At 33.6% G+C, this 27836-nt stretch overlaps 1 protein-coding gene across 5 annotated transcripts in view; it reads left to right on the top strand.

The window, feature by feature from the left end:
* Nucleotides 1-27836, top strand: part of LOC141544668 (uncharacterized) — a 136130-nt gene that overhangs the window by 54042 nt on the left and 54252 nt on the right. For all 5 annotated transcript variants that reach the window (XR_012482752.1, XM_074271070.1, XM_074271072.1 and 2 more), the window contains 10 exons: nucleotides 1287-1374; nucleotides 5713-5746; nucleotides 8889-8958; nucleotides 15348-15408; nucleotides 15503-15696; nucleotides 16372-16504; nucleotides 17062-17117; nucleotides 20145-20232; nucleotides 24571-24604; nucleotides 27747-27816. Coding sequence is in view for 4 of the 5 variants with exons in the window: in XM_074271070.1 (XP_074127171.1) it covers nucleotides 1287-1374; nucleotides 5713-5746; nucleotides 8889-8958; nucleotides 15348-15408; nucleotides 15503-15696; nucleotides 16372-16504; nucleotides 17062-17117; nucleotides 20145-20232; nucleotides 24571-24604; nucleotides 27747-27816 (828 nt within the window). In the remaining variant the exon portion in view is untranslated. The remainder of the gene's footprint in view (nucleotides 1-1286; nucleotides 1375-5712; nucleotides 5747-8888; nucleotides 8959-15347; nucleotides 15409-15502; nucleotides 15697-16371; nucleotides 16505-17061; nucleotides 17118-20144; nucleotides 20233-24570; nucleotides 24605-27746; nucleotides 27817-27836) is intronic.

Raw genomic sequence — 27836 nt, 5'->3', positions numbered from 1 at the left:
CAAAAAATGTGAAGACAAGAAAAGGGCATGAGTATGCTTATGCTTACTAGTTTAGGTAAAATGGAGATTAGAGACTTTTCTTACCATATATCATCACCATATAGATAAAAAAAAAAAATTATGATCCAAAAGAGTTTTAGAGGCGATCATTAAAGCTATAAAGCTATAAAGAGGCGATATATTAAAGATATCAAACATGAGTACAAGAAATTAAACAAAGAAAAAAACAATTTACACGTGGGAGACCTCTAGAGAAAGTGAAAATTGTGTTGAATACTGGATTAGCAACAATGAATGTTTTAGTACAATACATATGTGGTTAAGCTAAAATTTAATGTCTATGTGATGAGGAGAAATTCTACTGTCTACTGGGGAGATAAACCCAGTCTCCTCTCTTTTTATACATTTTTTGCTTTTTGACTCTCTTATTTCTGTGTGTTTATATATATATATATATATATATATATATATATATATATATATATATATATATATATATATGTGTGTGTGTGTGTGTGTGTGTATGTGTGTGTGTGTGTGTGTATACCTGTGTATATGTGAACATATACAAATTTACAAACATATATAAAGATAGGTTGATAGATTGATAGACAGGATAAATCTAAATCAATCTACACTTTACAAAGCCTCCTTGGTCAGTAGTTTCAGTCATGTCTGAAGACATGAGACCCAATTTGGAGTTTTCTTGCATTTCCTTATTAGTAAGGAAATGAGGCAAAGAGGATTTAATGACTTGGCCAGGTTCATACAGCTAGTGTCTGAGGCAGGATTTAAATTCATGAAGATGAATCTTCTGATTCTAAGCCCAGGGACCTATCAAATATACCCCCTCTTCTAAGGGGATTATGTACTGTGCTTTCAATTGAAATCATATTTTCTTCTCCCATATTGTTAATTGGTGCAAAATAGTATTTTACATGTACTGTATGTACTATATGTATTTATATAACTATCTTATGGCAATATCCAGAGTTAGAATGTTATCATTATTTCCAAAGTAGCCATTTCTATATGAAAAGGTATACTCCTGCATGCAGCACATGTTTGCCAGAGTTATCTCATTTAAAGTAAAAAAGACAGAAGAGTAAACCTGAAAATTATGAGCATGAAGTTGTTCTTTTAAAAAAAATGTTAAAGAAAATGTTTTATTTTCTGTAGAACTCTCATTTCTCTCTGTAAATTCTTCAAAGTTTATCAGCAACAAAGATTCAGAAGTGCTTTCATTAGTGGGCTTATTATTTTATTGACCTTTTCGATCTGATCAGTGTTCCACAGAAAATCTGAAAGGATCTGCAAGACATCTTTCATCCACAAATCAAAGCATAAAAGACAGTATTCCATTGAGACATGAAGGTAAGATTATATTTTATAGATAGGTAGGTTTCTTTTTAAAAAAATAAAAATAGCACTTAGGAGCTGGAGAAATGAGGGCTAGATCATGGGGTCTGGATTAAAATCTACCATCAAAAAGGTAAGAAATTGCATAAAGTCCTAGTCCTACTCACAGAGCCTTATATAAGCAGCATCACTGAAGGCTTGTCTGAGCAGGAAAAAATAAGGAAGAGACGTGGTATTGGAAGGAGAGAGGGAAATTCATTGCACAAAGAGAGAAGAGAAATAGCTATGTATGAAGTGGAGTGACGGATTGGCTCTACGAATCGTCTTTGTTAATATGCATCCAGCCCTTGCATGGTATTTAGTTTGAGCAAATTGAATGAGCTACTTTTCAGTTTAATTAGCTGGTTATACAGATGACTTTTCTATGAAAGTGCCCATGTCACACAATTCTTTTTGCTGATACAGACTAGACCTGTAATTTCATTGAAACAGGGTCACAGAGAATTGTCTAGAGCACCAAAAGTACCTTGTTCATAGTCACACAACCAATCTGGGACTCAGGCTTGCACCTTCATTCTAGGGCTGCCTCTCAAACTTCACTGGTCTCTCTTATCCCCTTATTCTGAACCTTTTGGTTTATTTATTTCAGATAAATCTATCGGACAAAATGAAAAATGAAAAAAATTATTATAAAATTCATTTTTAAAACCTTAAAGATCTGCTTACTAAAGGCATTTTCTTGTTTCTGTTCCTGCCTTTGTACGTTACACTCTATAAGCTAAAGACAGTAAATAGTGACAAAAGTGATTAAAAGAAAAGTTGAAAAATAATAGGCAACAGAAAGTGAGAAACAGAGATGGGAGAAGTTGGTGCTAGAATTTTGGAACTAGGAAGAGAAAGCAACTAAAGACCCCTTTCCTTGCATTAGGGTTTGAGATCCTCAGGATATAATTTGAAATATCTTTGATGGCCACTTTGCTGCATGTTAGAATCCAGTTACATAGATTAAGGATATTAAACTGAGGTGATCATAGGATAAAATACAAACTAAAGAAAATGGTTTTTTCCAATAACTGGAGGTGGTGGATTGAGAGGGAAAGGGTGGGGGTGGCAGAGGCAGGAATCACTTGCATCAAACATTTAACAGATGAAGATATGTTGGCTTCTGAGGTCTTTGACAGTAGGATTCTACTGTACTTATGTCTTAGTTCATACTGCTTATCTTTACTTTCTTTGAAAGCCACATTATTTTGATTGTTTTTTCTAAATTTTGTCCTGCCCTGTTTCCATTCAGGTCATCTGTTAATAAGCTCTCTCTTCTTTTTCTCATTTGTATTTTACTAGTCTTCCGGAAAATTATTTGTTGATTTATTTTAAAGGGGTACTTATAAATATTGTCAACTTTTGTAACAGAGCATCTACTATTATGTTCATGACGCAATCCATCCCAAAACTTATTCAACTTAGACAAAATAGCTATTTTTTTTCCTGAAAAATGGCTTTTTTTCCCCTGAAATTTTCTTAAAGGAAAACAGACCAAATGTAAAATAATAACAAAAATAATTATGTATAAATATTTACTTACCCCCAGGTCCCATGAGTTTTGTCTACATTTGTCTAGATGCTCTAGATACTGATAGATTGAGGGTGATGTTCCCTGCCCACCTTGTCTTGAGTTATGTACAGTATACTTTGCTAATTTCTGAGATGCAAAAAAAAAAAAAAAAAAACAACCCATTACTTTATTGCTAGACATTCAGTAATTTCCCCCACAGAATACACATATTAGGACAAATATTGCTCATATCCAGAATTTCCCCCACAGAATACACATATTAGGACAAATATTGCTCATATCCAGAAGCATAGACTATCTCTCTCTCCTAGAAATTAAACTAGCACATGTATTCCAACTATCTATACCATTGGAGTAATACCAAAGATTGCCAGCATGAATGAAGAAAAAAAGAACTTCAGGTTAGAAAAGTGAAGGGAGAGCATAAAAACGATTGTGAAAGGGAGATTACATAGAAGTGATTGCTCCTGAAATGATACAGTATGCCAGAGAAGGCCAGAAAATGGCCTTAAGAATATTACTTGACAGCTTTGTGTAGAATAGACCAAAGACCCAAGTAGTAATTAATTGCAAAAATCCAAGTAAAATTGGATGAGATCATAAAAGTAGAAAGGTAAATTTGAGAATGAAGAAGAGAAGTGATGATATTTATTGTAGAGTGCACATTTTTTAATGAGGAACAGACCATGCCAGCACTGATAACTAAGAAAAGGGAAGCAGGAAACTAAAAGTTGGTTATTTTCAATTTGAAGGTCCAGAAAGACAAATAGACTGAGAAATACAGAACCTTTTAAAATTCACTTGTTTTCCAATAAAAGCAGAAGTCAACCAGACTCCTTCTGGAAGAAAGTACCTCTCTTCTAATGAAATATCAGGTTGTTCTAGCTTTTTTTGGAAGCTATATAGATACTGAACATACATAATTCAGAAAATAATTCTGAACAAATTCTGAAAAACTTACTCCTAATTTGTGTTTGAGTTTGTGTTCACAAAGATGACATGAAATTTGTCAAGTACTTTGCTGAAATTTAGGTATATAATAATAACAATAATCCCTTGGTCAGTAGGTCTAATAACTCTGTCAAAATGTGAAGATAATATGGTATAATCTATTCTGACCACTTCCCAATGAAATTCTGATAATAGCATGAGATAAGCAACAAAGAAGTAAGAGATTTTTATAATGACCTAGTATCTGAGGCGATAAGGTCAAGAAGATAGACTGACAACAATCTAACCTGATTTAGCAGTTAAGATACCATTAATAACTTTGGAGTAAGAAGTTTTGGTAGAGAGTTAGGCCCAAAGCCGGAAAAAAAAAAGGTTTCTGAAGTAACTATAAATTAAGTTTGTTAATTAGACAAACAAAAAAGAGCAGAGTTATTGGACAATAACATGGAGATGGCATAATTATTTTTATACCTCTTTTATTTATTTTCTTAATTAATTTTTAATAATTATAATATTTTCTTTGACAGTACATATGCATAGGTAATTTTTTTTTTACAAAATTATCCCTTGTACTCCTTTCTGTTCCGAGTTTTTCCCCTCCTTCCCTCCACCCCCTCCCCTAGATGGCAGGCATTCCCATACATATTAAATATCTTATAGTATATCCTAGGTACAATATATGTGTGCAGAACCGAATTTTGTTGTTGGTGTTGCAAAGGAAGGATTGTATTCGCAAGATAAAAATAATCTGGGAAGAGAAACAAAACAAAACAAAAAGCATTGCTCTCAGTTTACACTCATTTCCCAGTGTTCCTTTTCTGGGTGTAGCTGATTCTGTCCATCATGAATCAATTGGAATTGGATTAGCTCTTCTCTATGTTGAAGATATTTACTTCCATCAGAATACATCCTCATACAGTATCATTGTTGAAGTGTATAATGATCCCCTAGTTCTACTCGTTTCACTCAGCATCAGTTGATATAAGTCTCTCCAAGCCTCTCTGTATTCCTCCAGTTGGTCATTTCTTATAGAACAATAATATTCCATAACATTCATATACCATAATTTACTCAACCATTCTCCAATTGATGGACATACATTCATTTTCCAGTTTCTAGCCACTATGAAAAGGGCTGCCACAAACATTTTGGCACATACAGGTCCCTTTCCATTCTTTTGCATTTCCTTGGGATATAAGCCCAATAGTAGCACTGCTCGGTCAAAGGGTATGCACATTTTGATAACTTAATTCTTTTGTATTTTATTCTCTTCTGATTAGTAACAGCCGTAACTCACATTAAAATAGTGTTCTAATGTCTTCAAATTGTTTTCTTCACATTATTTTTGCCCTTATAATTTTTGAAATGTATGCTTTAGGGGAAATGTCTAGAAACTTTATTTTTAAGTAATATTTTCCCTTTTAAAAAAACGATTAGAAGATGGACTTAAAAACTTGGAATTGGACATTAGAGGTAATCTGATGTAACTCCATTTGGGAAAATTCACCATTAATGGTATTTACCTTCTGTCTTGGGAAAGAGATAACATGCTCTGTCAGTGTGAAGCAGTTAATGTAACCAGATCATTGACAGATATCCAATACTTTAAGACCCACCTCGTTCTACTAAAAGATAATAATACTACATTTATCTTATTTGACGCAATTCCATTTAAATCATATTGTTATTGCTCAAAAAGTACACTATACAATGGCTTTAGAATTATGCTTTTCATATTACGCTTTATAGAAGTTTTTTAAAAGTATGCTTTTCATATTCTATTTATGTATCAAATTTTAATTGTATTTTAATTTTTTCTATAATAGCAGAAGATGGTATTGTAGAAGACTCTATAAGCAGGTATGGTTCATAGCAGTTTTACATTTCTTTTAATTAATCCTCTTGAACTAGTCTTCCATGAGCTTTTCAATCAAGAGCAAAGCAGACTCTTATGCCTCCAAAAGCTATATCTTTTATTTCACCAATTTCCACTATCACATTAATCCATGTTTATCTTTCAAAAAATTAGGTTTACTTAACTCTAATTGGTACGAGTGTATATGCATTTATCTATATATGTACATTATTATGTGTATGTATGTATATATGTGTATATACGCATAATATACAAATAATATGCCAATATATAAACACATACATATATGTATTTATGCACACTGTATGTGTAAGCATGTATGCTTATTTATGAGATTGGCAACTGCTCTGTGTTGAGTGTTGCCTGGGAATGCAGAAGGATTAAGTGACTTGTTTGGGCTACAAAATCAGTATGTGACAAAGGAAGAATTTGAATCCACAATATTTTTACCCACTTCTTACTTCTTATCCACAATGCCCTTATATAACTATTAGCAAATAGTTAATAAATGAATGAAAAAATGAACCGCTATGTTCCATATGGCCACACCACATAGTAGCCACCTGGAATGAATTCCTAGCAAGCCTTTTGAGGCACATCTGCAATGCAAAGATGTATCATATTATACTTGTGGAAATTTATCTAAGTGCTCAGTTGAAGGAATTATCAAGATGGAGTGGGAATTAGTCACTGGGACCAGGATCCTAAGTTAAGACAAGAAATGGTATTGGAAAATTCTCAGCAAGGAGAGAAGCAATAGAAAAGAAGAAAGTGTCTGGTGAGTACTTTCTGCTTGAAACTCTTGACTTTAGCAGGAATATTTTTTTCCCAGTTAAGAGACATGTGGGCAAACTGGCATTGTATCATAAGAAGTGGTAAACCTTTTTTAAAAAACAATTTCTCTAGAGATGCTATAAAAGCAAACAGATGTAGCAGAGCATTAACTGTAAAAGCCATTAGCAGTAATGATCAAAGACTAAGTATCTCACTTCTAGTGAGCTTATTTTCCCACTTCACAGAATGTTTATTTTTCAGTGACCTATAGATTCTGCGCTCTTTATTGCTGTCAATGACTTAGTCTTACTACAAAAAGGGATGAAAAGTCTAGGGGAAAAAACCCTTTCCACTTTCTAGATGATCAAGTAGAATCAAGTATTAGTAGAAATGATTTTTTTAAATTAAAAATAAATAGAGAACCTAAAAGAGGGAAAACAGGGAGTGATTGTGTCAGGAGGTTGGTGGGAAGAATCCTGTGATACCAAGAAGCTGAACATTTCGTACCTTTCTAACTATTTTTATCCAAAGAATGAAGAGAAGTACCACATATATAAAGCACCAAGGTACCAGGCTGGGAGAGCAGTTCCTAATGTGACAAATTCATCCGAAATATTTATCACAATCACAAACAATGGCATTTGTTAATGTGAAACAGCGTATGGGCTAAATCATATAAATCATAAAGCAAGATACTTCAAGTAACATGGCTTTTTAAAATCAGAGGGAAGAGCGAGAGGGAAATAAGGACTTGACCTAGGGAGTAAAGACACCATTAGCAAGGAGTTAGGGAGTGGGTAGGAAAGGGGCTGGGTAAGAACAAATTCTCCTGTAAATTGCCTTGATGATTGAGTCAGTCTTAGATATTCTAACAAGACAGTCCCAGGAAACTGATCTCCTTTTGCATGGGATTATGGCTGATGGACATATTGCAAAATTTACATTATTCCTATTAATGGGGACAGAATGACCTCTTTTAGATCTGAATTTAAGGAAAAGCAAATGCGAATATGATTTTTGAAGCCTTAAGAACTTGGAAAATAGAGATTGAAAGTTAATAAAATTCAGGAGTCTTGAATTTCAGGAGAAATTGAAGTGACTTGAAGGAGAAAGATTCCAGCTAAAGGAAAAAAAGGAGCTGAGTCCAAGGAGGATTTGAAAAGATGGAGGACGACATAACAAAGACAAAATGAAGACTATAAGAAAAAAAGAGAAGGAATACAACTGAGAAGAGAAGAAAAAGAAAAAAAACAAGACAAAACAAGAAAAATCTGTGGGCACTTTTAAGGAGAAGGAAAAGGAAATCAGGGATGCTAGCAAGGAAATAGAGCTTTAAAAAAAAAGGGGGGGGAAGATGTCTTGATGCTAATAGATCCTAAAGAGCTGGGAAGAGAACCTTAGGGTCAGTGGACAAGGAGTGGGAATGGGAATAAAGATAGAATGGATTCATCCTTTGTCATTTTCAGCAAGTGTCCCCCAGCAACTCAGACACAACAGTTGTCCATCTACATTATTTCCTGTCTGGAAGTTCCCTGCACCAGTCCATCATAAGTGATATACCCCATCCTCCTTGAATTCTAGACCCAACTACCCTCCCCTTCCACCCCAAGTGAGTTGCAATTCTTTGAAGGCAGATTACCACAGCAGGTGTAAAATTTGTATCTAGCAAGGAAGATAAATGCTTAAAACTTTTCTGAGTCATACATTTTGGAAAGTATGACCTACTCGCATATCTGAAGGGCAGTTAGGAAAAGTAGTGGGTGCTATCCTGGGCTTGGAATCAAGAAGACTCATATTTATGAATTATAATCTGGATCACATACTTATTATCTTGTGACTCCAGGCAAGTCTCACTTAATCCTATTTGCCTCAGTTTCCTCATCTGTGAAATGAACTGGGGAAAGAAATGGCAAGTCATTTTGGTACCTTTGGCAAAAAAAAACAAATGGGATCACAAAGTCAGATGCTGAAACCAGTTGGGGGGGTAAGAAAAAATAAGTCAGTGAAAGTTTCTCAGAACCAAGTAGGGAAGGCTTGGAGAAGTGACATGTTACAATTTCCAGGGTTTTGTTGGTTCTGTGTTTTATAATGTCCCATTGTGTTCATTTGTCAACTTTAGAAGAGTGTAAAAATTAAAAATAATCTTGTTCTGGAGGACAGACTGACTGATAGTTTCTACATTATTTTCTTCTTAGTCAAAATAAATCTTGGAATAGGAATCATTGATAATACCCTGATCAATTAACACGTCCTTTGTAATGTATCATTTGGTGGCAAAGCAACAACTGAACAGCAATTGTTGATGACTGATTTCTGGAAATGTACTAATTTTGGGTTATTTTTTTTTGAAAGATTCTCTGACAATACAGGATCTGATAAGGCTTGGCTAAGCACAGATGATGAACTGGATTTTGATACAAAGGTAAAGTTTCTTTATTAATTTTTTCTGTTTGGAGGATGTTTTGCTTTATTTTAAAAAATTGCAAACAATAGTATACAATTTCTCTAGTATTTAACACTAAAGATCCACATGGAGTTAAATGAACCCAAATGATTCTAAAGCATATAAGCTTTTATTCTGTTTCAAGTTTTCTTTCAAGTTCCCCACTTCTAGCTTATTTTTTTTGTTTGTTGTTTTTTTTTTTTTTCTGAAAAACTAAATGAAATAAACTTTTATAAAATTTACCTTCTGCTAATATTTCTATGTCTCTCCATATTTCCTTGTACCTTTGTGTTTATCAATGCACTGAAAAGAATCTTAGATTTGGAGTAGAGGACTAGGCTTCATATCTTATGACTGCCACTCTAAAATGAATGACATTTTAAAAATCTTTGTTTCCTAGATGATATTCAAGGTGCTTTCTAGATCCAAATCTGTGATTTGTTCCATAATGTTCCCTTAATGTTGATTACACAGGTGACTTCCATATTTTTGTCAATATAGATCCTATTTTCCTTCTTTTGCTCTTTTGAGGATGAATTCTCAGTAATGCAATCAGATTTATGAGTGTTGTATGTGGTTTTCTAAAACACCTGGATCAATGTGCAGTCCGCTTAGTGGTATACAGGATTTCCCATTATTTGAAGTTATTTTTGTTTGTTTGTTTGTTTTTCTATGGCATTTTATTTTTTAAATTTTATTTAATTTTAAAATTTAAATCGTAAAAAATGGAGTAAGAAAAAACAAAAGGAATACAAAACAAAATAAAGCAAAACAAAAGAGAACATTGTCATGGACCTTGAAAAACCTCCGAGGATTCAAAATATGTAACAACGAATTAATAGATCAAGAAAGTATAGATAGATAGATAGATATAGATAGATAGTTATAGATATAGATATTTGTATATATATATACACATATATCTATATACATAGATATATGTATATATATATCGTTATTAGTAGAAGAAATTATATTTCATGAATTTCCATTATTTTTACTTCTTTGTATTTTGTTCTTTGGTTGTCTGCTGTATAACTTATTTACTTTCCGTATTTTTTCCCCTTGAATCCCCTCCCCTACCCTAAAGCAAACTACAGTTAAAAAAAGATATATTTATGTAGATACACCACACATACACACACACCACATACATACAACTATTCCTGTTGACTCTTTAATATTCTACTCTATAACTTGCCTTGCTAATACTTAACCTCCCCCTCCCCATTCAAGGATTCCTCCTTTGTCTTATTCCTTACCCTTTGTTTCTTCATTTGCTCATCCTTCTGCCCTTATTTCTTTATAGATTTTGGAAGGTGCTATACTCTTCATAGTGTATATGTAGTGTTTGCCTATTGAACCCATTCCCAATGTGAGTAGGTTTTCAGAACTATGAGCCCTCTTCCCTTTGGTCTAATGCCTGTTCCTATTTTTATTCTACACCTCATTTGTATAACATGATTTACCTTGTCCTTCACTTTAACTCTGCCTATCTTTCTTTTGAGCTACCCTAGTGTTGATGTGAATCTTAGACGTATAGTTTATGTTTCCCATGTAAAAAAATAATTTTTTGATGATTCAACAGTTTGTCTATGTTGAGTTTCTTAAAAGTGATCTTTGATATTGGCTCTTATATATTAAATTTTCTGTTAAATTCAGGTTTGGCTGATAGAAAGTCCTGAAAATTTGCAAGTTCATTTAATATCCATATTTCTCATTCAAAATTATAGGTAATTTGTCTGGATATGATATTTTTCACCCCAGGCCTAGGTTTTTTTTTTTTTTTTTTTTTTTTTTTTTGGTGAATAGATTGATTCCAGAATGTACAATCCTTTATTTTACCTGTTACTAAGTCTTATACAATTCTAATTATAACTCCAGCATATTTGAATCATTTGTTCTTCCTTCTTGAAACATTTTCATTTTAATTTGGAGATTACAAAATTTGGTAGAAATATTTCCATGTGTTTTCTATAAATGATCTCTTTGAGGTGGTGTTCAGTGGATTTTTCCTATTTTTCCTTTCCCCTCATGTTCTATCACCCCAGGATAATATTCTTGGATTATTTCCTACATTATTTTGTCAAGTCCTTTTTTTGGTCACAGCTTTCTGCAGTCCAATTACTCCCATATTTTCTTTTTCATATATGATGTTTCACATTCTGTTCCATTATTTTCTCATTCTTTACAATCTGTTTTGTTGTTTCTTGGTTTCTCATAGCTTCACTGGCTTCCTTTTGCCCAATTCTAATTTTCAATTAATTTCATCTTTGAGACTCTGTACCTCCTGTTCTAGTTGGTTTACTTTTTCCCATCTCCTTATTTTTCTTGGATGGATTTTATTTTTAGTTTTTTCCCAATGTCTCTCACCCAGGGCCTTGTTTCAGCAGCACAATAGAGCCTGGCATTCCCAATCAGGTGATTTTCATTGTCTTCTGGATTAAAACTTCAATTTGACAAAAAGTCTCTATGGTTCCAGCTATACCCAGCTAGCCGATGGGTCCCCACTTGATGTTTCTGTGGGACTACCCTGGAGGTCTTTGCAGTTCAAACAGATTACTCTTCAGGCTTGGATCTTTCTAGATCATCTTGAGTTATATCAGAACCCCTTTTCTTTTCCAAGTCATCTTGATCTTTCACCAATCTGTTCGATCTGAGGCAAAAAGTTGTTCTATTTGTGGGGAAAATCTGGAGAGCTTGAAATTTACCAACTGACTCCTCCATATTCCCAGAATTCTTCCCTCTTTGCAATTTTTGACCTTCTAGCTGATATAATAAACGTGTTAATTTTTAAATTTCTCTGAGTCTTGGACAATTTGGAACATTTTTCATGAAGTTAATTCGTTCATTTCTTCATTTTGAGGTATTTTGCTAGATTTAGAGATATGTATCAGATACAGTCTAGATTCACTTGTCATGGAAGTAACATTGTTAGAAAATGACTTGAGAGTCAACTATACATTGAACATATGGAAAAGAGTTCATAATCTTTAACTAGAGATGAGTCATCATACTATTTCAAACCGAACAGCCTCCTACTATCTGAAGTAATTTTCTGACATGCCCCCTGGTGAACCACTTATCTTTGACTCTTTCCTTTTGCTTGTATTGGTATTCCTGACACTGTGAATTACATATATTTTATACTACATATATTTATATGTGTGTGTATGTGTATACATATATATAATAAAACTGTTTAATATGTATTTTTTCTAAGCTATATAATCTTATTATCCTAGAACTGATTATACTTTGATTGTTGTGTGATTTGTAAGGTTTATGTTTAAAATTTGTCTTTAAAAGAAAAAAAAATCTCATTTCAGTGTGTCCTAATCTATGTTATTAAATATTCTTTTTATAATGGGATATATTTAAGTAATGTTCTTATTCAAAGGATTTACACTAGGTTTTGGGAACATAATAACAATAGGAACCTTGACTTTTAAGTGCCGACAAATAAATTTGCATAGGCAATGGAATGTGTAGAGTTCATTGAAGGGCATAGTAGGTATCAGCTATTCCACAAATTTGCAGCATTGTAGCTTTCATTTTTTTCTCTACTGTGCATCCAAGTTGTTATTATGAAAGTGAACATGTGGTTATAAACTACATCACATAAATGCTTGAAGTTGTAAAAGTTAAAGCACATAAATATTGAGGGATGAATGTATGTATTGCATATTGAATATACAGATCTCTGTATAGTCAAACCTATTGATTTTGTCTCCAGTACTCCAGTTTGATGAAGTGTATCTTGCATAGGGGATCAAAAATCTTATTCTATTTATTACAGGTTTTAATTTTAAATATTTAAATTAATACAGACAGTTATATGGATGAGTGGTTAGAGGAGTGGCCCTGGAATAAGGAAGACCTGAGTTCCCAGACTCTTAACATATAATAGCTGTGTGAACTTGGGCAATTCACTTAAACCCAATTGCATTTGCCTCATCAAAAATAATTAATTAATTACTATTAGTAGAGTTTATTATACTGTAGAGTATGAGGTATAAATCTTACTTACAGATCTTACCTTTCACTGTTTGCCTAAAGAAATCCTAAGCACCATAGAAATTTTATTGTCTGAATATGCTTTATATTTTTGAACCTCCAAGAGTTTCTTCTTTCTAAAATGTCTTTCTGTATCATTTACCTGTTGACCCTGTAAATTATAGACTAATCTTCCTTTATCCCATGTCTTTCTCCCTTCTTCTATGGAAGTAAGCTCTCTATCTTTTGATGACTATTAATAACATATTTTCCACACTGTTTTATGTTTAGTTATTGGTGTAAATATTTTATAACTCCTTGGGAAAAGAGCATCTTTTTTTTGTCTCCTAATAGAGTAACTTACACACAAAAATATGAGTTGATAATCATTTTTCTTCATGGTGAATCTGTTGGATTATTAATGGTCTATATAAAATTAATAAATAATAGATGTTTATTTAGCACTTACCCCATGCTAGACACTATACTAAGCACATTACATTTGATTCACACAACAGACCTCAGAGGTAAGTACTGTTACCTCTGTTTTACCATTCTACAGATGAGGAAACTGAAGCAAACATCTGTTAATTGGGATGGGTGCAGGGTCACATAGTTAATAAGTCTCTGAAACAGAAATTGAACTCAGATCTTTGTGACTACAGCCTTAGTGCTCTAACCATTATTTTTGTCCAAATATCCATTTCCTTCCTTTTATTTCTGGTATATATTTTGGAGTTTGTGACACAATTTTTTTCTTTTGTAAATAATGGGTTCTAATCTCATAGTCCCTTTTCTTTAGACATTCTTGAAAAGTCTATTTTGATAATGTTTACTAGGTTACACTTCTGGCTGCTTGCAGTAAAAAGGTGATATATTGTGGTGGCAGTGACTTAGAGTATTACAAAGAACAGAGGGGATTGAAGCAAGGATTGAAGAATCTAGGGAAGATTTTCAGCACATGGTCAATATGGACATTTTTTGTAAGAGAGATAGAATGATCTAGTAGATTGCAGAAATTTAAAATAAATGAGTTGGTATGAGAGAGGAGGCAAATCTATTGGAGGAGATGGGATGGCACAGGAGCACCTGAACAAGTAGAAAGCTCAACCTTGGTAAGGAGTAAAGCTACTTCATCATGGAAGGTAGGGATCAAGGAAATATTGGCAGAAGGCATCGGAATGATAGGAGATGTGGAAGAGGAGAGATGAAGGAGCTCATGCCAGATGTCTCAAATTTTTTTAGTAAAATATGAAGCAAATTAATCAATAGAAAGTATGGGGGAGAAGGAAAACATGGAAGGTTTGAGAGACAATGAAAAAGTATGGAAGAGCTGCCGTGGAAAGTAGGATAGTCAATTGATAAAGGAGGCATGGTAGGCCTGGAAGTAGTGAGGATTTGGTTGAGGTTATATATCATAAATTTGTAGTGACCTCATTAACAATAGGTGATTTTCTGATTTTTAATTCATTTCCTATTTAAACTTACATTTTTATTTTATGCACTTAAAATATTTTTGAATAATCTTCCATAAGTTTTACAAAACTGCCAGAGATCTATAACATACCCACACATACACACATACACACACACACACACACACACACACACACACACACACACACAGACACACAAGACTTCTGTTTTAAATGTATCTGTTTTAAATGTATTTTTTCATCAGATGTACATCATGCTTGTAAAGAATATAATATCCATCATTAGACTGCAACAGCTTTTCCTAGATCCTGATAATTTTTACAGAATAAAGTCCACTCCTTCAAAGTACATATATAAAACACAAAAAAGTTCAAGCAATATAACACAGTTAGAAGTTTATATAATGAAGGCATTAAGGATCTTATGTGACTAAAGTTCTTATGCCCTTTCTTTTCAATATAGTAGCCTCTTGCAAGCAGGAGGTTTTGATTTTTTCTTGGTGAAGGAATAGAATGAATGAACCCAACAACCAGACCTAGAAAAAGGAACTCTGACATCAACATTTCCCTAGTTTCCTCAGTTTTGAGACTTTTACGCAGATGTGTCTCTCCCTTTTTTAAAAAAAAGTAACATACTATCTTTTTTTTTTACTATTCCAAAACATCTAAAGAATCTAAAATGAAAGACTTAAGATAAAATTCTTTGTTATCAGTAATGATTTACATTAAATATTAAATTTCTAAAATTTCAACTGTCATAAACAAAATGTTAATGTATAAGTTTTGGTGAACTAAATAGTCCAGAAGAGTTTTATTTTCTATATCATGATCAGATTAAATACATCACAATAGCAAATGTGAACTTTTAAATTAAAATTAAATTACATTAAATTAAGTTAGTATTGATACTCATTATTCTTACCACTTTTTTGGCAGAAACTCCCAAAATTGAACTTAGCCAAAGTTTTAAATGCTGCTCATCAAATTACAAAAATCAGTAAGTTATTTGAAGAATTTCTACTCTTATATTATTATTGCTTACCTTAAAATGATAGATTTGTTCATGTATTTTTTATTCATTTTTAATATAGGAGGAGAAGGGAGTCGCACTGTCAATACAGAAGATACAGCTTTTCTTAGAGACAATCAGCCAGACAATGAAAAAGATTTAACAGATTCTTTCTCTAAGTCTTCATCCCAAGCCCATTGCTCTCATGCTGTCCATCCCTCACCTGCTTGCTTTTCACAGTCTTCCCTGATGAAGTCTACTCTTCTGGACATAAAGGTAATTATATTTGGTGGTGTTCTTATATTTTTCCCCTATGTGTTCATCCTCTGTCCTTTTCTCTTATGCTCATAACCTCTTCATGGAAATGAGAAGGATTCTAGAAATGGAAGTCACATCACAAGAAAATTCAGGGAAATTTACACAAAGTTAAAACATTGATGGATCCAAACAATTTATGTGTGAGCTCTCAGAAAGAAGAAGAATTATAAAGCAGGCAAAATGAAGGACAAATCAAAAATTATGAAGATAAAGTGACAGAAGAGGAAAGAGAAAGGGGGGGGGAGAATTCAGTCAACATGGTCAAGATGTTATGTCTCTTCCCTCCAGTCATATGGTATCTTATCTTCCCTTTTAGATTAATATAACTTGAAAACAAGAGCTATGTATCCTATTATTTTTATCCATTATTACTATTTGAATTTGTTGAAGTAATAATCAAAACATTCATCAGTATATGTGCTGTGCTAAACTCATACTTATAGAAAAGAGTTTCTGTAAACTAAATGTCTAAAATAAGCGATTGAACACATTGAATTCTTTGCATGATTTCATTGCTAGAGCCATCACCTTCTGGCATGTGCAGTATGGCAGACAGGTTTACATAATTTGTGCTAGCCATGCATTTATGAATAAATCTGGGGACATTGTACATCTCATTCTCATTAATTATAGGAATATCCAACAGACTCAGAAGAGGAAGCAAAGGAAAATGATGTTTTAGTTAAGAATGATACTGTTAAACAAATATCTCATGAAATTCCAAATATTCCTGATCAGCTACAAGAGAAATGTGCTGAGAGAAAAAGTAAGCTTGTTTTGACAGAGCACTTGTCAAATCCATTACTACTGTTCCATAGCATAGAGTCTCCCAGAGTGGCCTAAGGGCTAAGAAGTTCAATGTCTTGCCCATGGTCAAACAACCAAAATATCAGCAATAGAAATTAAACCCAAGACTGTCTAATTCCAAACTGGCCATCTATCTACCATAATGTGGTTCGCCTCAAGTTGTAGAATATTCTTACAAAACTTTTCTTTTGATAAAATGCCATTATAAATTATTAAATGTGGTCTATTTTTGAAAAAAAAAGTTCTATAAAACTATAGCATATGTTCTATAAACGTAAACATAAAATTACCACTTATCTCCTAACTTCTATTTTTGAAAAACCCTACTTTGTCCATAAGCCCTAAATCCAAATGTTGCTCTCTTAATCTAACTGTGTCTCCTGGGATTTTTTGTCTCTTGTCATTTTCATTTAATTTTTCCTGAAGCAATTATGAGTAGAGATATTTAAATAGTTTTAATATGTTCAATAGCATATATTACAATTTTTCTTGTGGTTATTTACATATATTTTATAGCCACAATATCAACATTAAGATTGGAAGAGGAAGAAGAGTCACGTTGGGATTCAGAGGTATTTTCTATTAAGTTATTTTGAACCATCAATATTGATTGTTACTTTTAAAATTACATTTTAGATTTGCTTATTTACTTATCACTGCAATCCTGGGTGGAATTAGAATTGGAATTTTAGAGCTGGAAGTGATTTCAGAGATAATCTAGTAAAACTATTCATTTAAGATGTAGGGAAGGTGCACCTCAGAGAAGTCAACTAACTTGCCTATGGTCTCACAGCTAGTTTAGTGAACAGCCAAGAAGAGAATTTAATGGTCCTAACCTTCAGGACCTCATGCTTTGTACTCTACTCCTCAATAACTAATCAGTGTCAAAGTGCCTCTCAGTTAATCTGTCATTGAGTCAACAAGTATCATAGTACCTCACACTGTTCCAGGTATTCCAGTAAAGTAAGAGACTTTACAGAAATAGAAGCCTCCTTCCCTACTACATGATCAGCTTACCTATAAGTTCGAGGATGTGACCTACATAAGTTGATGTTATGGCCAACTCTTGGCAAATTTCTGTGTAACTTCTATACACAACTGCAGAGTCCAATAGATGGGAAATGGAAGAGTTAGTAGTGTTTAATCAGAAAAGACGTAATGAAAGAGGTAATAATTAGGGTGTAATGATAGGGTCATATTTGAATTGACAGAGAAGAAGCGGGAAAACATTCACAGAGAGAGAGAGAGAGAGAGAGAGAGAGAGAGAGAGAGAGAGAGAGAGAGAGAGGAGGATGGTAATGCAAGCAATGGAAATCTTAAGATTTAGCTGTTTCAGAGGGCCACTAATAAAAGGCACAGATTATTTTCCATAAAAAAGAATGTGAGTAGATTTGATTTGAATCAAGGAGCCAGTCGTTTCTTAGGCAGTAGAATAATATATTGAAACCTATTTTAGGAAAACGTTTTGTGATCATTATCAAAAATTAACTGGAACAGAGGTTTATCCTAGACAAAAAGAGGTTGTTCCAGTAGGGTGTAAGGTGAAAAACTGGAGTAGGTGTGAAAATAGTAAAGATTATTGTTAGGTTCTTACTAAGTGCTAATGAGATAATGAGATATTAGGTTCTTACTAAGGGCTAAGTCGGTACTTAACAATTCTCTAGTTCTGGTCTTTCCTAGGAGTTCAACCCCTTTGAATTTCTGGGGAGGAGCTTGCATGCTTAGAAGGAGCATGTTTATTGGTTGAAGTAATTTTTCCCAGAAGCCCTTGCGTTATCCCACGCCCATTTTCTGGGAGGATAAAAGAGGGTGGCGCTCAAAAGATAGGGAGTCTTGTCTGGGCCAGACTTAAGGCGGCTCTCCAGAGGAAGAAGAAGTCGAGAGACCAGAGGGCGATTGGCAGTTTCTGGAGACAACAGCACATTACAGGTTATTTTGAAGAATGATTTAGCAGTGTGTAGCTATTAATTGGTTGCAAGAGGAAAAGAAATAACTGAGGTTTTTTTTAAAGCTAAGGACCTGGAAAAATGTGCATGCCATGGAGAGAAATGAGGAAGTTGGAAAGGGTTGGAGGGTTCACATGATTACAGAGTAAGGTAACTTTTTAATGTGTTGTCAGGAAACATTTCAATGGAGTTATCTCAGAGATTGCTTGTACTTTAGATACTTGAGAATAAAATCGGATGATTTCCATGTCTTCTGGTAAGGGAGGATCAGAAATCTGGATCACACCACAATCACTTTATAACTGTGATAGGCTAAGTTGAAGGGACTAGCTCTTAGCTTTTTGTTGGAAATAATTAAAGGCAGAGGCAAAAAATGTGAAGACAAGAAAAGGGCATGAGTATGCTTATGCTTACTAGTTTAGGTAAAATGGAGATTAGAGACTTTTCTTACCATATATCATCACCATATAGATAAAAAAAAAAAATTATGATCCAAAAGAGTTTTAGAGGCGATCATTAAAGCTATAAAGCTATAAAGAGGCGATATATTAAAGATATCAAACATGAGTACAAGAAATTAAACAAAGAAAAAAACAATTTACACGTGGGAGACCTCTAGAGAAAGTGAAAATTGTGTTGAATACTGGATTAGCAACAATGAATGTTTTAGTACAATACATATGTGGTTAAGCTAAAATTTAATGTCTATGTGATGAGGAGAAATTCTACTGTCTACTGGGGAGATAAACCCAGTCTCCTCTCTTTTTATACATTTTTTGCTTTTTGACTCTCTTATTTCTGTGTGTATATATATATATATATATATATATATATATATATATATATATATATATATATATATATATATGTGTGTGTGTGTGTGTGTGTGTATGTGTGTGTGTGTGTGTGTATACCTGTGTATATGTGAACATATACAAATTTACAAACATATATAAAGATAGGTTGATAGATTGATAGACAGGATAAATCTAAATCAATCTACACTTTACAAAGCCTCCTTGGTCAGTAGTTTCAGTCATGTCTGAAGACATGAGACCCAATTTGGAGTTTTCTTGCATTTCCTTATTAGTAAGGAAATGAGGCAAAGAGGATTTAATGACTTGGCCAGGTTCATACAGCTAGTGTCTGAGGCAGGATTTAAATTCATGAAGATGAATCTTCTGATTCTAAGCCCAGGGACCTATCAAATATACCCCCTCTTCTAAGGGGATTATGTACTGTGCTTTCAATTGAAATCATATTTTCTTCTCCCATATTGTTAATTGGTGCAAAATAGTATTTTACATGTACTGTATGTACTATATGTATTTATATAACTATCTTATGGCAATATCCAGAGTTAGAATGTTATCATTATTTCCAAAGTAGCCATTTCTATATGAAAAGGTATACTCCTGCATGCAGCACATGTTTGCCAGAGTTATCTCATTTAAAGTAAAAAAGACAGAAGAGTAAACCTGAAAATTATGAGCATGAAGTTGTTCTTTTAAAAAAAATGTTAAAGAAAATGTTTTATTTTCTGTAGAACTCTCATTTCTCTCTGTAAATTCTTCAAAGTTTATCAGCAACAAAGATTCAGAAGTGCTTTCATTAGTGGGCTTATTATTTTATTGACCTTTTCGATCTGATCAGTGTTCCACAGAAAATCTGAAAGGATCTGCAAGACATCTTTCATCCACAAATCAAAGCATAAAAGACAGTATTCCATTGAGACATGAAGGTAAGATTATATTTTATAGATAGGTAGGTTTCTTTTTAAAAAAATAAAAATAGCACTTAGGAGCTGGAGAAATGAGGGCTAGATCATGGGGTCTGGATTAAAATCTACCATCAAAAAGGTAAGAAATTGCATAAAGTCCTAGTCCTACTCACAGAGCCTTATATAAGCAGCATCACTGAAGGCTTGTCTGAGCAGGAAAAAATAAGGAAGAGACGTGGTATTGGAAGGAGAGAGGGAAATTCATTGCACAAAGAGAGAAGAGAAATAGCTATGTATGAAGTGGAGTGACGGATTGGCTCTACGAATCGTCTTTGTTAATATGCATCCAGCCCTTGCATGGTATTTAGTTTGAGCAAATTGAATGAGCTACTTTTCAGTTTAATTAGCTGGTTATACAGATGACTTTTCTATGAAAGTGCCCATGTCACACAATTCTTTTTGCTGATACAGACTAGACCTGTAATTTCATTGAAACAGGGTCACAGAGAATTGTCTAGAGCACCAAAAGTACCTTGTTCATAGTCACACAACCAATCTGGGACTCAGGCTTGCACCTTCATTCTAGGGCTGCCTCTCAAACTTCACTGGTCTCTCTTATCCCCTTATTCTGAACCTTTTGGTTTATTTATTTCAGATAAATCTATCGGACAAAATGAAAAATGAAAAAAATTATTATAAAATTCATTTTTAAAACCTTAAAGATCTGCTTACTAAAGGCATTTTCTTGTTTCTGTTCCTGCCTTTGTACGTTACACTCTATAAGCTAAAGACAGTAAATAGTGACAAAAGTGATTAAAAGAAAAGTTGAAAAATAATAGGCAACAGAAAGTGAGAAACAGAGATGGGAGAAGTTGGTGCTAGAATTTTGGAACTAGGAAGAGAAAGCAACTAAAGACCCCTTTCCTTGCATTAGGGTTTGAGATCCTCAGGATATAATTTGAAATATCTTTGATGGCCACTTTGCTGCATGTTAGAATCCAGTTACATAGATTAAGGATATTAAACTGAGGTGATCATAGGATAAAATACAAACTAAAGAAAATGGTTTTTTCCAATAACTGGAGGTGGTGGATTGAGAGGGAAAGGGTGGGGGTGGCAGAGGCAGGAATCACTTGCATCAAACATTTAACAGATGAAGATATGTTGGCTTCTGAGGTCTTTGACAGTAGGATTCTACTGTACTTATGTCTTAGTTCATACTGCTTATCTTTACTTTCTTTGAAAGCCACATTATTTTGATTGTTTTTTCTAAATTTTGTCCTGCCCTGTTTCCATTCAGGTCATCTGTTAATAAGCTCTCTCTTCTTTTTCTCATTTGTATTTTACTAGTCTTCCGGAAAATTATTTGTTGATTTATTTTAAAGGGGTACTTATAAATATTGTCAACTTTTGTAACAGAGCATCTACTATTATGTTCATGACGCAATCCATCCCAAAACTTATTCAACTTAGACAAAATAGCTATTTTTTTTCCTGAAAAATGGCTTTTTTTCCCCTGAAATTTTCTTAAAGGAAAACAGACCAAATGTAAAATAATAACAAAAATAATTATGTATAAATATTTACTTACCCCCAGGTCCCATGAGTTTTGTCTACATTTGTCTAGATGCTCTAGATACTGATAGATTGAGGGTGATGTTCCCTGCCCACCTTGTCTTGAGTTATGTACAGTATACTTTGCTAATTTCTGAGATGCAAAAAAAAAAAAAAAAAAACAACCCATTACTTTATTGCTAGACATTCAGTAATTTCCCCCACAGAATACACATATTAGGACAAATATTGCTCATATCCAGAATTTCCCCCACAGAATACACATATTAGGACAAATATTGCTCATATCCAGAAGCATAGACTATCTCTCTCTCCTAGAAATTAAACTAGCACATGTATTCCAACTATCTATACCATTGGAGTAATACCAAAGATTGCCAGCATGAATGAAGAAAAAAAGAACTTCAGGTTAGAAAAGTGAAGGGAGAGCATAAAAACGATTGTGAAAGGGAGATTACATAGAAGTGATTGCTCCTGAAATGATACAGTATGCCAGAGAAGGCCAGAAAATGGCCTTAAGAATATTACTTGACAGCTTTGTGTAGAATAGACCAAAGACCCAAGTAGTAATTAATTGCAAAAATCCAAGTAAAATTGGATGAGATCATAAAAGTAGAAAGGTAAATTTGAGAATGAAGAAGAGAAGTGATGATATTTATTGTAGAGTGCACATTTTTTAATGAGGAACAGACCATGCCAGCACTGATAACTAAGAAAAGGGAAGCAGGAAACTAAAAGTTGGTTATTTTCAATTTGAAGGTCCAGAAAGACAAATAGACTGAGAAATACAGAACCTTTTAAAATTCACTTGTTTTCCAATAAAAGCAGAAGTCAACCAGACTCCTTCTGGAAGAAAGTACCTCTCTTCTAATGAAATATCAGGTTGTTCTAGCTTTTTTTGGAAGCTATATAGATACTGAACATACATAATTCAGAAAATAATTCTGAACAAATTCTGAAAAACTTACTCCTAATTTGTGTTTGAGTTTGTGTTCACAAAGATGACATGAAATTTGTCAAGTACTTTGCTGAAATTTAGGTATATAATAATAACAATAATCCCTTGGTCAGTAGGTCTAATAACTCTGTCAAAATGTGAAGATAATATGGTATAATCTATTCTGACCACTTCCCAATGAAATTCTGATAATAGCATGAGATAAGCAACAAAGAAGTAAGAGATTTTTATAATGACCTAGTATCTGAGGCGATAAGGTCAAGAAGATAGACTGACAACAATCTAACCTGATTTAGCAGTTAAGATACCATTAATAACTTTGGAGTAAGAAGTTTTGGTAGAGAGTTAGGCCCAAAGCCGGAAAAAAAAAAGGTTTCTGAAGTAACTATAAATTAAGTTTGTTAATTAGACAAACAAAAAAGAGCAGAGTTATTGGACAATAACATGGAGATGGCATAATTATTTTTATACCTCTTTTATTTATTTTCTTAATTAATTTTTAATAATTATAATATTTTCTTTGACAGTACATATGCATAGGTAATTTTTTTTTTACAAAATTATCCCTTGTACTCCTTTCTGTTCCGAGTTTTTCCCCTCCTTCCCTCCACCCCCTCCCCTAGATGGCAGGCATTCCCATACATATTAAATATCTTATAGTATATCCTAGGTACAATATATGTGTGCAGAACCGAATTTTGTTGTTGGTGTTGCAAAGGAAGGATTGTATTCGCAAGATAAAAATAATCTGGGAAGAGAAACAAAACAAAACAAAAAGCATTGCTCTCAGTTTACACTCATTTCCCAGTGTTCCTTTTCTGGGTGTAGCTGATTCTGTCCATCATGAATCAATTGGAATTGGATTAGCTCTTCTCTATGTTGAAGATATTTACTTCCATCAGAATACATCCTCATACAGTATCATTGTTGAAGTGTATAATGATCCCCTAGTTCTACTCGTTTCACTCAGCATCAGTTGATATAAGTCTCTCCAAGCCTCTCTGTATTCCTCCAGTTGGTCATTTCTTATAGAACAATAATATTCCATAACATTCATATACCATAATTTACTCAACCATTCTCCAATTGATGGACATACATTCATTTTCCAGTTTCTAGCCACTATGAAAAGGGCTGCCACAAACATTTTGGCACATACAGGTCCCTTTCCATTCTTTTGCATTTCCTTGGGATATAAGCCCAATAGTAGCACTGCTCGGTCAAAGGGTATGCACATTTTGATAACTTAATTCTTTTGTATTTTATTCTCTTCTGATTAGTAACAGCCGTAACTCACATTAAAATAGTGTTCTAATGTCTTCAAATTGTTTTCTTCACATTATTTTTGCCCTTATAATTTTTGAAATGTATGCTTTAGGGGAAATGTCTAGAAACTTTATTTTTAAGTAATATTTTCCCTTTTAAAAAAACGATTAGAAGATGGACTTAAAAACTTGGAATTGGACATTAGAGGTAATCTGATGTAACTCCATTTGGGAAAATTCACCATTAATGGTATTTACCTTCTGTCTTGGGAAAGAGATAACATGCTCTGTCAGTGTGAAGCAGTTAATGTAACCAGATCATTGACAGATATCCAATACTTTAAGACCCACCTCGTTCTACTAAAAGATAATAATACTACATTTATCTTATTTGACGCAATTCCATTTAAATCATATTGTTATTGCTCAAAAAGTACACTATACAATGGCTTTAGAATTATGCTTTTCATATTACGCTTTATAGAAGTTTTTTAAAAGTATGCTTTTCATATTCTATTTATGTATCAAATTTTAATTGTATTTTAATTTTTTCTATAATAGCAGAAGATGGTATTGTAGAAGACTCTATAAGCAGGTATGGTTCATAGCAGTTTTACATTTCTTTTAATTAATCCTCTTGAACTAGTCTTCCATGAGCTTTTCAATCAAGAGCAAAGCAGACTCTTATGCCTCCAAAAGCTATATCTTTTATTTCACCAATTTCCACTATCACATTAATCCATGTTTATCTTTCAAAAAATTAGGTTTACTTAACTCTAATTGGTACGAGTGTATATGCATTTATCTATATATGTACATTATTATGTGTATGTATGTATATATGTGTATATACGCATAATATACAAATAATATGCCAATATATAAACACATACATATATGTATTTATGCACACTGTATGTGTAAGCATGTATGCTTATTTATGAGATTGGCAACTGCTCTGTGTTGAGTGTTGCCTGGGAATGCAGAAGGATTAAGTGACTTGTTTGGGCTACAAAATCAGTATGTGACAAAGGAAGAATTTGAATCCACAATATTTTTACCCACTTCTTACTTCTTATCCACAATGCCCTTATATAACTATTAGCAAATAGTTAATAAATGAATGAAAAAATGAACCGCTATGTTCCATATGGCCACACCACATAGTAGCCACCTGGAATGAATTCCTAGCAAGCCTTTTGAGGCACATCTGCAATGCAAAGATGTATCATATTATACTTGTGGAAATTTATCTAAGTGCTCAGTTGAAGGAATTATCAAGATGGAGTGGGAATTAGTCACTGGGACCAGGATCCTAAGTTAAGACAAGAAATGGTATTGGAAAATTCTCAGCAAGGAGAGAAGCAATAGAAAAGAAGAAAGTGTCTGGTGAGTACTTTCTGCTTGAAACTCTTGACTTTAGCAGGAATATTTTTTTCCCAGTTAAGAGACATGTGGGCAAACTGGCATTGTATCATAAGAAGTGGTAAACCTTTTTTAAAAAACAATTTCTCTAGAGATGCTATAAAAGCAAACAGATGTAGCAGAGCATTAACTGTAAAAGCCATTAGCAGTAATGATCAAAGACTAAGTATCTCACTTCTAGTGAGCTTATTTTCCCACTTCACAGAATGTTTATTTTTCAGTGACCTATAGATTCTGCGCTCTTTATTGCTGTCAATGACTTAGTCTTACTACAAAAAGGGATGAAAAGTCTAGGGGAAAAAACCCTTTCCACTTTCTAGATGATCAAGTAGAATCAAGTATTAGTAGAAATGATTTTTTTAAATTAAAAATAAATAGAGAACCTAAAAGAGGGAAAACAGGGAGTGATTGTGTCAGGAGGTTGGTGGGAAGAATCCTGTGATACCAAGAAGCTGAACATTTCGTACCTTTCTAACTATTTTTATCCAAAGAATGAAGAGAAGTACCACATATATAAAGCACCAAGGTACCAGGCTGGGAGAGCAGTTCCTAATGTGACAAATTCATCCGAAATATTTATCACAATCACAAACAATGGCATTTGTTAATGTGAAACAGCGTATGGGCTAAATCATATAAATCATAAAGCAAGATACTTCAAGTAACATGGCTTTTTAAAATCAGAGGGAAGAGCGAGAGGGAAATAAGGACTTGACCTAGGGAGTAAAGACACCATTAGCAAGGAGTTAGGGAGTGGGTAGGAAAGGGGCTGGGTAAGAACAAATTCTCCTGTAAATTGCCTTGATGATTGAGTCAGTCTTAGATATTCTAACAAGACAGTCCCAGGAAACTGATCTCCTTTTGCATGGGATTATGGCTGATGGACATATTGCAAAATTTACATTATTCCTATTAATGGGGACAGAATGACCTCTTTTAGATCTGAATTTAAGGAAAAGCAAATGCGAATATGATTTTTGAAGCCTTAAGAACTTGGAAAATAGAGATTGAAAGTTAATAAAATTCAGGAGTCTTGAATTTCAGGAGAAATTGAAGTGACTTGAAGGAGAAAGATTCCAGCTAAAGGAAAAAAAGGAGCTGAGTCCAAGGAGGATTTGAAAAGATGGAGGACGACATAACAAAGACAAAATGAAGACTATAAGAAAAAAAGAGAAGGAATACAACTGAGAAGAGAAGAAAAAGAAAAAAAACAAGACAAAACAAGAAAAATCTGTGGGCACTTTTAAGGAGAAGGAAAAGGAAATCAGGGATGCTAGCAAGGAAATAGAGCTTTAAAAAAAAAGGGGGGGGAAGATGTCTTGATGCTAATAGATCCTAAAGAGCTGGGAAGAGAACCTTAGGGTCAGTGGACAAGGAGTGGGAATGGGAATAAAGATAGAATGGATTCATCCTTTGTCATTTTCAGCAAGTGTCCCCCAGCAACTCAGACACAACAGTTGTCCATCTACATTATTTCCTGTCTGGAAGTTCCCTGCACCAGTCCATCATAAGTGATATACCCCATCCTCCTTGAATTCTAGACCCAACTACCCTCCCCTTCCACCCCAAGTGAGTTGCAATTCTTTGAAGGCAGATTACCACAGCAGGTGTAAAATTTGTATCTAGCAAGGAAGATAAATGCTTAAAACTTTTCTGAGTCATACATTTTGGAAAGTATGACCTACTCGCATATCTGAAGGGCAGTTAGGAAAAGTAGTGGGTGCTATCCTGGGCTTGGAATCAAGAAGACTCATATTTATGAATTATAATCTGGATCACATACTTATTATCTTGTGACTCCAGGCAAGTCTCACTTAATCCTATTTGCCTCAGTTTCCTCATCTGTGAAATGAACTGGGGAAAGAAATGGCAAGTCATTTTGGTACCTTTGGCAAAAAAAAACAAATGGGATCACAAAGTCAGATGCTGAAACCAGTTGGGGGGGTAAGAAAAAATAAGTCAGTGAAAGTTTCTCAGAACCAAGTAGGGAAGGCTTGGAGAAGTGACATGTTACAATTTCCAGGGTTTTGTTGGTTCTGTGTTTTATAATGTCCCATTGTGTTCATTTGTCAACTTTAGAAGAGTGTAAAAATTAAAAATAATCTTGTTCTGGAGGACAGACTGACTGATAGTTTCTACATTATTTTCTTCTTAGTCAAAATAAATCTTGGAATAGGAATCATTGATAATACCCTGATCAATTAACACGTCCTTTGTAATGTATCATTTGGTGGCAAAGCAACAACTGAACAGCAATTGTTGATGACTGATTTCTGGAAATGTACTAATTTTGGGTTATTTTTTTTTGAAAGATTCTCTGACAATACAGGATCTGATAAGGCTTGGCTAAGCACAGATGATGAACTGGATTTTGATACAAAGGTAAAGTTTCTTTATTAATT

Source organism: Sminthopsis crassicaudata, chromosome 5 (genome assembly GCF_048593235.1).
Source record: "Sminthopsis crassicaudata isolate SCR6 chromosome 5, ASM4859323v1, whole genome shotgun sequence".
Classification (NCBI taxonomy): Eukaryota; Metazoa; Chordata; class Mammalia; order Dasyuromorphia; family Dasyuridae; genus Sminthopsis; species Sminthopsis crassicaudata.
This window is presented reverse-complemented; position numbering and strand designations above follow the sequence as displayed.